Source organism: Coffea eugenioides, chromosome 5, assembly GCF_003713205.1.
Source record: "Coffea eugenioides isolate CCC68of chromosome 5, Ceug_1.0, whole genome shotgun sequence".
NCBI lineage: Eukaryota > Viridiplantae > Streptophyta > Magnoliopsida > Gentianales > Rubiaceae > Coffea > Coffea eugenioides.
Genome location: NC_040039.1, coordinates 49152503 through 49167800, shown reverse-complemented (window position 1 = coordinate 49167800; position 15298 = coordinate 49152503). Strand labels below are relative to the sequence as shown.

General features: G+C 34.0%; 1 protein-coding gene and 1 long non-coding RNA gene across 2 annotated transcripts; one reads left to right on the top strand and one right to left on the bottom strand.

The window, feature by feature from the left end:
- Nucleotides 1-1053: 1053 nt before the first annotated feature.
- LOC113772479 lies at nucleotides 1054-4440 on the bottom strand. The gene is made up of 3 exons (XR_003468549.1): nucleotides 4018-4440; nucleotides 1769-1828; nucleotides 1054-1291 (listed from the first exon to the last, which is right to left on the bottom strand). It is a non-coding gene; the product is annotated as an uncharacterized LOC113772479 (long non-coding RNA).
- Nucleotides 4441-12413: 7973 nt separating this feature from the next.
- On the top strand, nucleotides 12414-14009 carry LOC113770443 (zinc finger protein CONSTANS-LIKE 4-like). The gene is made up of 2 exons (XM_027314894.1): nucleotides 12414-13078; nucleotides 13405-14009. Exons 1-2 carry the CDS (start codon nucleotides 12470-12472, stop codon nucleotides 13669-13671), a joined length of 876 nt encoding a protein of 291 aa, XP_027170695.1. The 5' UTR covers nucleotides 12414-12469; the 3' UTR covers nucleotides 13672-14009.
- The last annotated feature ends 1289 nt before the right edge of the window (nucleotides 14010-15298 follow it).

Below are 15298 nucleotides of genomic sequence, written 5' to 3'. Positions count from 1 at the left end.
AGAACCAAAAGGGAAAAGAAATAAATTCTTACTTTTCCTGTAACCCTTTCTCTAGAACTTTTTCTTGTTAGAGTTCTTTTTTCTTCTCCTCTATTGTACGCAATATCACAAAATGTAACGAATGAGAAAAAGTGCCAAAAAGTAGACTCAATCTATGAAACAATTGGTGGTTTTCATGGCAATAATTAACACTGATAGGTTAGCCATGTGTATTCTACAGTAGAGAATGAGAAGAATTTGGTGAAAAAAAGATACAGAGAAATGAAGAAGCTTACCTGCTTCTTTGCTTTTTCTGACCATGCATAGAAGCAGTTCAACTGCTATTCTTGATTGTGTCTGACGTACAAAGGAAAGGAATGGAAAACGCAGCCAAAGATAGGAGAAGAATGGAAGGCAAAAAGTCACAAACAGCCTTAAATAGTTAGCTACTGTTTTGAGAGCCATTTTTTCTCACTGGACAAAGTAGTAATTTTACATAAAAAGACACAAATGGCCTCAACAGTGGTATACTGTTCACAGAAATAGTCAACATTCTAAGGCCATAAACGGAAAAAAGTTTCTCCCTAGTGGACTCCCTCCTCGGAGTCAACCGCATGGCTCAGTATGCTAAAAGAAGTCTTAAGAACCTGTCCTTCTAGCACCAACGTGGTAGTTTGGAAAAAGTAGACAATGTAAAGTCCATAGACAAAGCAAAAGAAAAGGCTCAAAATTTATCCAATGTGCCACGTGTCAGCAAGAGGAGTTGCTACAGTAATATTGGCCTTTTGCTTATCTTATAGTAACTAGAGGAACCAGGCTGTGCCTTGGCCTTTCAAAAAATACTGATCATTGGAAAAGTATATATAACAATTCTAGTTGCATAATAGGTACATAATACGGTAATTATCATTCATAGATAGTTGTCAATAATTTCAGTAGCAATTACACACCTTCCAGTACAATTAAGTCATAAGTAGAGGTATATTGGCATGCTAATAGTCTTTTTCAAAGTTCATTTTAGTTACATAATATCATATATTATGATCCATTAACTTCCAGTCATACAGATAATGTTAATGGATTCTAATATGATGGCAAAAAATAGCATGCTAAAAGTTCAGTAGCATACATGATGAACAAAAGAGGACATGAAGCTGTGTGGCTGCTTTATTTTGCAGATTCACGTGGCTTCTTGAGAGTGCTCATATGAGCAGATTTTGAAGATGCAAGCTTGTTGTCTTCAGGACTCTTTTTTGCAGCAATCGAGGAAACAGCTTCAATGGTTGTCTTCTCAACAGAAGGTACATTAGTTCTGGGAATTGGAGCTTCAAAAGTTAAGCTTCTTTTTACAGCAATGTTTAAAGAGGTTGGCTTATCTGCTCTATCTAATCGTTTCTTTCTCCATCTAAGAACTGCATTTTTTCTACAATTTTTTTTCCTCATCATTTGACCCACATCAAATTGAGAAATCACAGTAGGAACATCATCAGAATTTTCTTTGATCACAAAGTCCATGACAAAAAAAAAAGACTACTATCCAAGGCATTTCATATGGAACAGACATTCATTCTCATCATGTGAAGGCTTTCACTCTTCATAACAGAAAGAAAATCTTTAACTACATCATGTATCTCACAATCATGTAAAAATGAAACAGATAGCAATTAATATGCCTGAAGCTCAAGAATTTTTAACATGAGACACACAACCTGTAATATAATCAACAACAGATAAAATCCAAATCATTTAGACAAAAAAAACAGCACAAAATTTAGTTTCTTAGACAAACCTAAGAACTGAATATGCCAACTTGTTGGAGCAAAAGATGCACACCAAATAGAATAGCCAGCTTCAGTTGAAGAAACAGGTCGACATTTTGTAAACACGGGCAAAAAAAAAGAAAGTAAAATCAGTATAAGAAAAGGAAGAACAAAGATTCACAATGAAAAAGAAAATTGAAGAATCATAGTAGCAGTGCTAGACACCATTTTCATAACTCCATAAAATTTATTGTTTAGTTATGATCTAGAAGTATAAAAATATGTTTTCAAATAAATTAAATACATTGTGAGAAGAAAATCAACCAAATTAATAAATGATGGTCTTATAACTCTCATTATTGATCCGTTTACTATTCTGTTAAGTTTTACTGCTAGTGAAAACATAGTCAAATGATATGAGCCTAAAACATTGTTTAGATAAACTGTTTACTAATATTGTCATATAATGGTGAAAACCAGAAAAAAAACTTGATCCTATAAGTTTATGAAGACATGTCTATCTGTGATAGAAATGATAGTTTACAGATTTAGAGACTCTGAGGTCAGGGCATTTATGAACCATTAACATATTCTTACTGACAATTTTAGTTTTTATTGTTGATAGGAAGTCAACGTGGCCATGGTCTCCTATATCCCTGTATATGGCTGAAGTTGCAGCTGTTTCCTAAGTTGCTATAATACATGGCTTATACATGGAGGTTTATTTAATTAATAAGCAGACTGATAAATCTGTTTTTTAAGGAGAGACCAAAGGAAAAGTGCAATGGAAAATAATTAAGTATACAGGTTCTTCATGGATCATAATCTTAAGTGACTGTAGTTTCTGCAGTAGTATTTTTTATTCATGATACGTGTAATTTTTGCACCATAACCTACCAAAATTTGATTTACACAAAATTTCTTGAAAGGCAATGAAAATTTGTCAACAAATATTGAATATTGATTCAAAGATAACGATAAAGAGACTAAAGATCATATGTTATAAGAAGGGGAAAAAAAAGACTATAATTAATGCATAATTGTCAATGATTTATTAAAGTCCTAACCATTGTGCTTTTACTTTGATAGTATATGTAAAAAGAACTAAACAAATGCTATAAGCAACAACCTAATATGTTACTTCTTCAACAGTAGCAATCCAGCAGGTGAATAACCTTTTTTTGCTACCAAACTTGTTGTCCACAAAACATTGTAATCTGCTTGGTATTATAAAACACTAAAGAGTTTTCAGATTTTCTCTACTTGCGTGTCAATTTCTCTAGAAACATTCAATACTTTATCCAAGTAAATAAATGTTATCACCTTTTGATATTATGAGCATGATATTATGGATTAATACTTAATTCTTTATAGCAGCAATATTCCATGTATACTATATGATCTATGGCATGGAATGCATATGATGAGTAAAATGACTCAAATCTAAAGTTGAGAAGCTACCTGAGAAGTAATTATTTTCTTTATCTTCAGGTTTATTTTTATCTTTTCACAAATTTTACATAGAAATGTGGACAAAAACTTCTTTATGGACATATTGCAATCACTTACTACTAAACAAGCGAAAACACCATCCTTTTTTTCAGAGAAAAATAAAAGTATCAATTCCAATGTCTTAAATAAAATCAAGAGATTGATGTCAATGGCAAAAAGTGAACTTTATCTAAACGAAACTGATAATCAAGATATCTAAGCTTCTAAATTGACCGAAAATGAAAACTCAGAAAGCTAATTGAGCAGCTAACCCAAACACAGCTGCAAAAGGAGCAAAAAAGAATGCAAGCAATGCAAATTAAATAGGAAAAGAAAAGAAGAATAAACCTGATTAAGTGAAGTATTAGATTGAATTGTTCTGAAACCAAATTTTTCACAGTGGAGTATGGCGAAAGTTCAGTGATTGTTGATTGAGGTAGGCTCATTCGTTGTCCGAAGAGGGAGAAGTAAAAGGGATCATAATTAAGGCTTTGGAGTTGGCTTTTGTTTTATAGATTTAATGTACCCTAAAAATTTACATAAAATGTTCCAATTTCTTTCGGATGGTCACAACATGATTTAACAAAAAGTTTACATATCACAACATGATTTAATAAACCAATTAATATCTTATTCTAATATTTAATATTTACCGAAATTTTTACATGAAAAAACCAAGAGAAACATTTAGCCAAAATCTACTAATTTTAATATCTCTACCACATATGACTACACATATTTAGGAAAAAAAGATAGAATCTAATTTACAAATGAAAAGGATCCTTACCAAAGCTAGAAGCAGAAGAAGCTCCCTTTCAAACGCAAGGTCTTCGGAGAAAGAAATATCACCCTTTATATGGGCACTTCTCTTTCTTTTCCTTTTCAAAACCTAAAAACCTAAATTATTACTCACTTAATTTCTATCACATCAAATCTCTGAAAAATATAATTTAGAATTATGGTGTTCATGGGAAAATTGGATGGTTACAAAACCAATTCCAGTACAAATGAATGAAATCAAACGACTGGGCACTTTCCTGGGGAAAAATCCCTGAATTTTGGGGAAAAAGAAGACACCTAATCTCTGAGGGATTTCAGGCCTTCCATGCTTCCAAATACAATAAGCATGTGAAGCAACCATCTCTGTTACAGGAAGGGAAGAGTACTTGCTGGTACTTTCACCTGAAGAAGAAGAAAAGAAGAGATACTCCGTTCCGTTGGTTTCTTGTTTGTCTTAAGTTTCAGCAATGAAATTGGCCATATAATAGAGGTTTCGTTGGTTCTATTGCAATGTAATGGGTCCCGCTGATTCTATTGCAATGTAATGGACAATGTAATGTCTTGCTGGTTCCGTTGGTTTCTTGTATGTCTCTGGTCCATTGTTCCCCTTATTAAAAAATCCAGCCAATGTCAAATAAGTAGCAAGCCACTTGTCAAAAAAAGAGCCTGCTATAGTAATAAGAAGATATAATAGGAGGTTATTGGTTGTGCTAAGCACAGCCTAGGCCCCTATAATCTGTTGTCATATCCAAACTTTTTGCATGTTTGAAGAGGTTGTTGACCTGCTGGGTTTGGTAGCATAGGCGGCTGGAATTGGACTTGCTGAGGATAAATGTGCCGAATTTGTGCTCAGAAGAGCCGTGTGGTAGAGAGAAAGGAGGAAAAGGGTTCAACGGCAATTTGGGAAAGAAACAGTGCAATGGCAAAAGAAGGAAAATAAATAGAAGGCTTGAAGAGGGGTGTTGACCTGCTGGGTTTGGTAGCAAAATCTCCTCTTCTCCGTTTCTTCCATTCAGATAGCCGAATATGAACCTGCAAAAGATGCTACTGTTCTACCAATTTTCTGAACAAAGCATTGTACTTTCTCTCGGTTAGAACCACAAAAACCCTCCACATGCACGTGATTGCACTTGCCCCAAGAATCAGTTTCTTTTAGGGATTGTACTTGGTTTGAATTTACCAGTGAATTCGTCCTTTTTTCTGCTGCTACGAAGTGATTCAACGGCAATTTGAGAAAAAAAGCATTGCAATGGCAAAAGAAAGAAGAGAAATAGAAGGCTTCGGACAAGAGAAGCTTTAGATTCAGACAATTTGCAAGAAACATTTTACCCTGCCATTCCTTAAAAAAACAAAAGCATATATTTTTTGTCATTTAGAAATTATTGCATTCATTTGCTCAACAAAAATTTTTTTTGTCAAAATAAAAGACAAATGTTCACATATCAATAAATTAAAATAAAATTGATTCGAAAGTGTGTATTCTATTAGTTGGCTATTTCATTTTTGCATTTATAACAAATTGGAACCAATTTCTTTTCTTCTTTTTTTTATCGTTTTCTTTTCTTCTTTTTTTTTTTATCAACTTTGAAGATATCTTTTTCTTTTTCTCCGAGTTCAAAAATAGCCAAGGTTTGATTAAGAAAGTTTAAATATTTTTTTAGCATGTAGATTAAAATAATAAAATTCTTGCTATCAAATTTGGATATTTCTTTTAATTTTTGAAAATGTGACAATTTTTCTATCATTTTTTGACGGCTTCTAAAATAGCAAAAGTTATATTAACAACGTAGCAAAAAAATAAAAAAAATATAAACTTTCAAAAAGACGAATAGAATTCTATGATTTTTAATAAAGTCAAGTTAATCTGTGAAATATAAGTTTAAATGATATTTCAAATCGTAATAAATATAAATTCAAATAATGATAATGATAATAATATTATAATTGGATTACATCTGTCCAAGACCTAGAGCTTGAAATTAATTTTAAATATTTCTTTTTGTTTTTGAAAATACGATGATCTGAAAAATACTCTCTCAAATTGGCATCATAATAAATATAAATTGAAATAATGATAATAATAATAATAATTTGTAATTGAATTACATCTATCAAAAGCTTACAAATTGAAAAATTCAATAAAAATAATTGGATCTCATACTTGAATGCCAAGGCCAGACCAAATTTGGTCATTGTGCAATGCAGTCCAATCTATCTATCTACCGTTGCCTATAAAAAGAAAAGGAAAGAATGAAAGCTCAAAAATTCACCAAGGATGCCATGTGTCAATGAGACAGCATGTTACAGTAACAGTGCAATGGCAAAAGAAGGCAAAGAAATAGAAGGCTTCGGACAAGAGAAGCTTTAGATTTAGACAATTTGCAAGAAATATTTTACCTTGCCACTTGTCAGATAATTAAGAAGCCATGTTGCAAGAGGAAAGGAAAACACTAAACCTTGCTCTTTTCTTATATACAAGGTAGATATTGAAGGAACTAGAGGTACTTTAACTGTGCAAAGCACAGTTTGGGCCCCCTAGAAATTTAGTCGAATGCATAGCATTAAATTATTTTGACACATGATGAATGAATAAAAATATAGGAGAAAAATTGAGCATCAAAGCAATTAAATTTGACAAATATTATTTGAACTCTCATGTTTGTTAATCATACTTTCGCTATTATTTTTATCGTATAGTTTTTGTTTATTGTAGGAACACAATTAACACAATATGGAGTATAAATAAAATTTCTATCAAAATTTGTTGTGAAGAGAAATTCCATCTATGAAGTCAACCTCTCTATTTATTGTGATTTGAATAAAGATTTTTGAACCACTATTATGATGATACCCAAAAAGGAGAAAAACTTAATACACTATAAGTGCATTGATGTATTAATAGTAGTATAGTTTTAATTAAAACTAAATCAAAAGCAGTCGTAATACTTTTAGTACTTTAATAATGAGAAAAAGTTTAGGAAGCTACTAAAACATGGCACAATCTTCAACATCAATATAGCTTACTATAAACTTTCATATTTTTCTTTCTTTTGATAGAAAAATCCAGTTCATCTATTTAAATTCCGCCTAAAGGTGACAACATTATCCTGCAACTCTTGAATATAAATAGCAATGTTAGATAAAAATATGAATTGGCATGTTTCCTGGTCTACATATACAAATTAGAATTGAACTATTTTTTTTATTGCAAAAACATCTTCCTAATCAAAATTGAAATTTCTAACAATTTTTTGTCAAGTCACACTCTAGGCCGAAAGCCTCAATTGTGACTTCCACCACCGACTGCAATCCTTGTATACCAACCCAATTCATAATACAACACTTGAGTAATTAAAAAACAAACAAAAATTAACTTTAGTTTAAATATATACAAAATCTTATTGGATCCTTCAATTAAATTTAATAGGCCATAAAGTAATTGCAAAAAGAAAGAAATGGAGAAAAACGGAGGTACAAGAATGCCTAGCTAGATTTATCTTGGTGGAAACATCACATGATGTATCTTTCTCCTAAAAAAATACACAAAATTGTAGATAATTACAAAATGTAACCAAAAAACAAAGAAAAGGAAACAAAATGTGAAGTAAGAAATCAAATCATAGGAGAAGAAAATAAAAGAATGAATTTTTGTTCTATTATTCATAGAAAATGATCATTGGTATAAAATGAATTCTAAATTTTTTTTTACATATTTTAATATTTCACTTTTTATCCATGAAGAACTACCAAATAAAACATCATCCTATAAATTTAACAAACAAATGTCAGTTGGCTATAACATTATGATAAAAAAATAGCGCAAACATGAGAGATTAGAGATGAAGAAAAAAGGAAGAAAAGAAAATGTAAAATGGGATAAAAAAAATAAAGAATTCTTTTTGCTAGGTAGTTATCATCTTGACAAAAAAAAAGAACATGGCAACAATCTTAGTTAGATTAGTTTTAAAAAATAAAAAATAAATAAGGTGAGGAATGATAGTAGTTACTGTAAGAAAAAAAAAGAAGAGATGGAGTTGATTTTGTCAAGGAGAAAAAATATTTTAATCCTTTAGCCCAATTGAATAAAAAAGGGGAAGGAAAAATTTAGGTAAAATAATCAAAGGTCCACTTGTCAAAAATATATATAATACATGTGTCAAAAAGATGGTTAGCTACAGTAACTTAGCTTTCTTTTTATATACAAGGTAGATGATAGAACAGTCCATAAGACCCTATTTAGTTCGTAGGAATGCTTGCTGTGAGCTTCCTGATTTGATTTTTAATTCATCTTCTTTTCCCCTTCTGCTTTTAAGATTTAAAATATCTATTTAGACAAAAAAAAAAGAAGAAAAGATTTAAAGAAAAATGCCATAATTTCAGATTTTAATCTGAATAGTGTTTTTATCAAGAGGCTTCTTTCCAAAAATGGTATATTTGTGTAATTAGTTACTGGCTGTCATTTGACATTGGTTTTATCACGAGGCTTTCATGATATCTTTGCATATTTTGTGTGCATTTGTTAAAATACACTTATGATCACCGCGTTAACTTTGTTAACAGCCTTCAACTGGATTTCGTTTTGTCTCTAGCTGATCAATTGATTTACTCCATATTCTAGCAATAGGACGCAATTAAAAAGGTGGTATACTTTTCTTAATCACAGTGAAAGTCGGAGTCAAGTAGATCGGCATCTTTCTTTTTTTCAACAATTAACTCCTTCCAAAAGATATAAGAGAGGTCCTGCAGTTCCAGTGGGACGTAAACGAAACCAGATAGCAGGGTACTGCTGGGTTCGAACGAGTTGGCTTCGCTCACGGTCTTCAAAAGTCCTGGGACTAATTGTCCTGTTCCGCGTATAAAACCAAGTTTTCATGTGGGCCTCACAGCCCATAATCCCCATTGCCATTGGACGTCAGCCCCTCCCTCCCAACAAACAAACGCCAAATGAGACGTGTAGTTCAGTTCTTCGTCCCTTTGTTTTCAAGTCCTGATGCAAAGAACCAAACTAGCCCCTATCCTCAACTTCGGGCCCCCACCCTTTCATTGCCCACGCAAATTTCCCTTGTTTCTCTTACTACTTAATACGTATTATTTTGCAGGAGTCTCCGCTCTCCGCTGCCCACAGAAAATCAAATTGTAGGCTGTAGACAGGCCGAATCAGCTTTGTTCAAGGAGGTCAATCTTCCATGTCAGCAACACCAGATTTCTTTATTAGCTCATCAAGGAATCCGCTCTCACCGTCTTCACGTGGGTTTCCCTTCTCCCGCATTTCATCATCCTTCACCGCAAAACGTCTTTCAATTATGAGATGGCAATGGCATATATGGTACCACATATTCATATTTTCTTACTTTTTTTTTTTTATATAAGTGAAAGGTTTTAAATTCATAATCTTCTAATTACAATTTCTTCAACTATGGGATAGCATACTATACCGTGCGAGTAAATTTCTTCCTTAATTATTTTTTTGTTTTCTAATGGTAAGTGCAGGATTTCAAGCACCTAGCTTATAGCTCAAATCAGGATTTAAATCCCTTCTAGTAATGGCCAACTTATCATAATAAATTTTTGAAGAAACTTGAAATTTTTTTCTTATCCTTTTCACTCTAAATTATCGGGCACAATATTCGAACCCTGAATCTAATAGTAAAAAAGATTTTAATAGTCGAATCTGAATGAGCTAACAAAATGTACGTGTAATATGTTCATAAGCGTGCATCAAATGAGTGCACATATAATTGATGCTCTAACAGGTTCCCTAGGCTTTTTTATTATTATTATTATTGATCATTCACATTGTACCATTATTTAAAAGAAAAAAGAAAAAAATCCGGGAGGAATATTTTTTTTTAGCTTAAAAAGGGAAAAAGTTTCTCATACAACAAGATAAAAAAATATACTCAAAGGTAACCTAAAAAGATATGCTTGATTAAACAACACCACATCCAATGTTGGAACACCCAAGGCAGCGACAATCATGATTCATGGCTGGTGGGGGATTGCAATTGAAGAAGCTCCAAGTCAGCAAGGGAGGGACCATGGGGTGTCACGTGGACCAAACCCTTATGTGGATCAGGGCCTGCCACGTCGGCACCCATCCCCGAATCTCGAATCATTTTGTGGTCATCACACCACACACACCATTAGCGACCTAATAAATAACCACCATTGTACTGCTACTGTTTTTAAATGAACCAATTATTTTCCGACCACGAGACTTGCAATGGCCGCCGATGAATAATGAATCGCCCTAGAAACACGAAAACGTATTTTTATTCTAAATTTTTTTTGTTTATTATTTTTTTCCCACAACGAAGAGGAGCACTTGGTCGTGGGGAATTTTCAAATCCCCTCAAAGTCTGTGAAAATGAAAGAGCCGATCCTTTTCTTTTTTCCAACTTTTTTAGAATACTCTTTTACTAGCACAAATATATAAATAAAAAAAAAGGAACACATGCAGGCACAGCACAAATAATTTTGACACGTATAAATATATATAAAAAGAGAAAGAGAATAAATGCACGACAAAAACTTAACTCTAATCTTCAAATAAAATAGCGTAGTTTATTAGTTTCTATTATTTTTAATAATATAGTATTCACGTAGATGGAGACGAAACGAAACGCTTGGTCGCTAAGCAAATGCAATTTTAGCCTCACAGAAATTGTGCGAAACGAATCACACGTCACACGAAGGACGAACCACAAAAGTCTTCTCCTTCCCTGACAAATCTATTTTCTATCCTTCAATTGACAAAAAGTTTAGGAACAAAAGGAAATGTGCATTTTAGGGGGAGGGTTTAAAACTTAAAAGGCGCCTGGAGTTGAAATTGGAATACGATCTTCACAACTCTGACAATTTGTTTGACATCCCAACGCTAAAAATTTACTTCAAACAAAGAATAATTGGCATTAAAATCAAAATATATCCAATTATAATTTTTGATAAAATAGTTTGAGAATAGATATTAAAACTATATTACCAAATTATCGATTACCTGCCAAATTTTTGAAACTTTTATAATATATTAGTATATATGTATATACATATTACTAAATACTATTAGCAATGAGTAATTAGTTAACTATTGACTACTAAGTAGCAGCCTACTACAGTATTACTAGTTAAATTGATTGAATTTTGTTGCCAAAAACATATGGGATATTATTTGGACTAACTTTTTATACACTAATACCATAGTAATTTGTTTTATATTAACAGTTATGAATGTATATTACATATGCACGATTTGAATTTTAAATTTAAGTTCGTGTTATGTGTCATAATCTAAACCTATTATTATAAAAATATTAGACACTGACAGTGTATAAAAAAGTTACTCATATGATTTTGATGCAACAAATTTTTTTATAGAAATTTAAAATATTTTAGTTTACTATTGACATTTTGAAATTTGGATATCATCGAATTACCAATTTTTCAGCCAAAATCCAAATATCAATATGCAATTTATCAAACTAAATTTTGGATGATAATCGCGTATTAGTCTTGAAAAACTAATTCTTGAATTTTGTAATTCTGTATTATCGGTCGATAACCAACCTTACTCATATCAACGTCATATATATATATATATATATATATATATATATTGATGTAAGTGTTCATATCAATATCATGATACTAAACGTAGCTTATTATTAGCACTTGGCATTTTCAACTCAAATTAAAGAATTCTTACCAAAAGAAAGAAATATAGGGACCAAGATAGAAAAGTGCAGTGTTAATATTCGCATGGGATAGGAACAAGTCCACACCTCACATCCCCAACCCCCTCCATTAATTAAACTGTAGGAAGGGAAAGGTGAATCACCGCCCATTCACTCTTCTAGCTTATCTACCCCTCCCCAATCACAGCAAACAAAAAGCTTCTAGCTCTATGATTTTTTTGGTGAATTTTCCCAGGCAATTCGTCGGTTGTATACGGTGAAAATTTTAGTACTATAAACATAAATTGAATAAATTTCAGATTTACAACACTTCTTTTTATTGAATGCAGGAAATGTGGTAAAATATACTTGCAAGTTTACTGAACTAGAGATATTTGTGCACTCTAAAATTCAACTTCTTAACCATTTACATGGCTCCAAATTGCTTTCTCAACATCGTTTTGACATTAGTCCCAATTTCAAATACTCTAACCATAACTTTATTATTAATTTTTAAACTACAATCTTTAAAAATTGGAGTTTGGAAATAACAGCTAGTAATTACGTGCCAAACTCAAAAAGATTAAAAAAAAAAAATGAAGAGAGTAAAATCTTGAACGACGCAACTACCAAAAATAGCCCCATATAATCCTCTGGGCCTCACACTTCGGACCCAACCAAAATGGATGACTCTTGTCACTCGAAATTATATATATACTTTGGCCGAAGGCTGCAAAACCACTTGTCAATACAACAACTACTAAAAGTCCAAGTGAGAGAAATTGCAGAATGAGTTTTGCGGGCAAGGTAATGGAGAAAGGGTGCTGCGAATTGTGTGGCAAAGCAGCAAAGATGTATTGCGTTTCGGATGAAGCAAGGCTTTGCTGGGATTGTGATGAAAAAGTGCACAGCGCAAATTTTCTGGTCGCTAAACATTCAAGAAATCTTCTTTGCCATGTTTGTCAATCTCCGACCCCATGGAAAGCTTCCGGGACCAAGCTTGCCCCAACTATTTCCGTCTGTCAAAGATGCTTGCATAGTTCTCCTGCTGCTGAAAACCCGGCTGTCAGGAGGACTAGGCAGGAACAAGTAGAAGAAGCAGAAGATGAAACGACTGATCAGAGGCGCCTTGGCGATGATCAGTATAGTGATGGGTCTGAAGATAGCGACGGCTACGACGACTACGTCGACGATGAGTTTCAAGAGGAAGAAGATGAGGAGGAGGATGGAGAGAATCAAGTAGTTCCTTGGTCTTCTAGTCCTGCTCCGTCTTCCTCAGCTCTGCCTTTGACAACCTCTTCTAGTAGTGAACATGGGTCTTTCTCCAGCAGAGATGGTGGTGCCGCCGTTTCCTCCGCTCTAAAGCGATCCCGTGACAACCGCCCTCCCGATTCCGATGTCAGTCTCCTTTCCTTTAAAAAAAAAAATCAATTATTTATTAGCAGTACTAGGAGTATTATTTTGTTACCCACGGATTTTGTGCGTCTGGGAAATAAAAGGCAAAAGCAAATAAAAAACCAATAAATCACGCAAAGATTTCGTGTTTGTAACTAATTATGCTGCTCGTCTAGTTTCTACCTGAGATGCACGAGATGCACGAAATTTGTGTGTACAAACACAAGCAGTTAATCTTGAAATGCTTATGTTACTGAGCTATTTAATTAAATTGGCATGGGATTAATCGAGGGTTAGTAAATTTCATGTTGAAGTTGTATTTTGGGTAGGATGAGGATGTATGCTGTTCCACACAAATCAACTTGAGTGCGGGTGCAATGGAGGATAGAAGCTCCTCTTTGAGATCATTAAAGACGGCGAGGGCAGAAGAAGAGTTGGTTCATCGGCCGGAAAGTGAAATAGAGTTGATGAGGAAGAAGGGGAGAATGGAACTGTTGGGCTCTTTCTTGAATTTTCAGCAAACGACGGCGGCCGGTGAGACTGATGCCTCGGAAGTCATCCGAAATCTCTCTAAACTCAGCAGAGATGCGCATTGACCAGGACATCCAGCACAACACAACTGGAGTATTTACACTACTATTATTTGACAATATCAAGTGCTAACCCAATTTGCCAACCGAAGCTTGAATTTCTGATAAGTTTAATTCAGCTGTTCATTTCGACCAATTAATTAAACCAGACTTCCCATCTTTTTTTTTTTTAAAGAGAGAGGTTGGAGGGTGGGTTTGTGGGTGGTAATTGAAGTTACTAATTATGGCAGCTTTGTTTTTGCTATACTTTCTATTCTTGTTTCATGTCATTTTCTATTACTATTCTGTTGATCATATTTTACTATAGTGGTAGTTTATAACTTTGGAGTGTCCTTTTTTGTCTCCTTGAGCTTCTCTTTTGTCTTGAATAATACGTAGTGTATCATTTTTTCTTCTTTGCCAAATTCCTGCTCTCATGGTGTTGTTGTACCAATACTGCATCACCGGTCGGTCGGTCGGTGTGGTTTGTGCGCCGAGTAACAGAAATGATTGATTGAGGCCAACACAAAAAAAAAGAGAATTGATTCTCCATACCATCTCGGCATGTGGTTCAACCATCAACGTGTCTACCAACTTGTGGCCAGTTGACGGCAGTACGCAGCTACTACTAGTGGCCATCGCGGTTCACAACACATGCTCAATGAGTGGTGCTCGATACTCTTTTGTCACGCGAAAACTTGCCCACCGAAAATGTGTGGCTATTTTTGAAAAGCTCTCTTCATTTTTTTCAAAGACATATCCAATAACCATAAATAATCACACTCTGCACCATAATGAGATAGGAGAAGAATGCAACGCTATAGAAGAATCGCCTGCTAGCTATGCATTCATGTAGCAACGTCAGGGGTGAGCCCTGGCGGACTGGTGGTAGCAATGGCGTTGACACTATTGGCACCTCGATGCCAGTTGAGTCGGTGGCACAAGTATGCAGATCAGCTTCTTCAGCGGGGGAAAGAAACGGGGGACCATTGGACAGTTAAAAAGCATTATGATATCTCTTGGGCAGCCTGGCCTTGTGGTTCTCATCAACACAACCTCTGTTATGCATTATTATTGAAGTTATCTAATAAGAGACTCTCTTTAAAAATCTTACGGCACCAGGCCTGGGTTGATTGTAAGATAAGATGGTCCAACTTACAGACGTCAGCGGTGCCGAAAGGAAAAACGCAAGGGACTCGTTCCTTTTATACTCACACGAAGGAAAACCTTTTTTTTTTTTAAAAAAAAAGACTTATTTTTTCAAACCAGTAAACCAATTGAATTAGCACCGTCAATACTCTTAATACATATGAACGGGTCCTCTTGCAGACAAGAGAACGCCAATAACCACTCTCCAGGCTGCATCACAAAATTTATACTCCGCTTACAACCTCCATGGTCTAAAGAGACGATCTAACATATTCCCTCTAGTCGAGAGAGACCATTATAATGTTGAATCCATCATAATCCAGTGGTGTAATCCAAAATTAACGCTACAGCTTCAACTGAACTTTCATATTACCAGTATCTCAAAGAATGTGTTATACCAAAGCAATCCTATGTACATATTGAGTCGAGACTCCAAACATCCTAAATCAACATCCAGTAGACAAACCAGATATGTTCTACCAAATTTACTGACTCGTCTGCTCTT

Bases quoted from the DNA above. Each gene is read 5' to 3' on its own strand.
- LOC113770443 (XM_027314894.1), top strand. From the start codon at position 12,470: ATGAGTTTTGCGGGCAAGGTAATGGAGAAAGGGTGCTGCGAATTGTGT. The intron at 13,079-13,404 runs GTCAGTCTCCTT...TATTTTGGGTAG, and splicing joins ACCGCCCTCCCGATTCCGAT to GATGAGGATGTATGCTGTTC.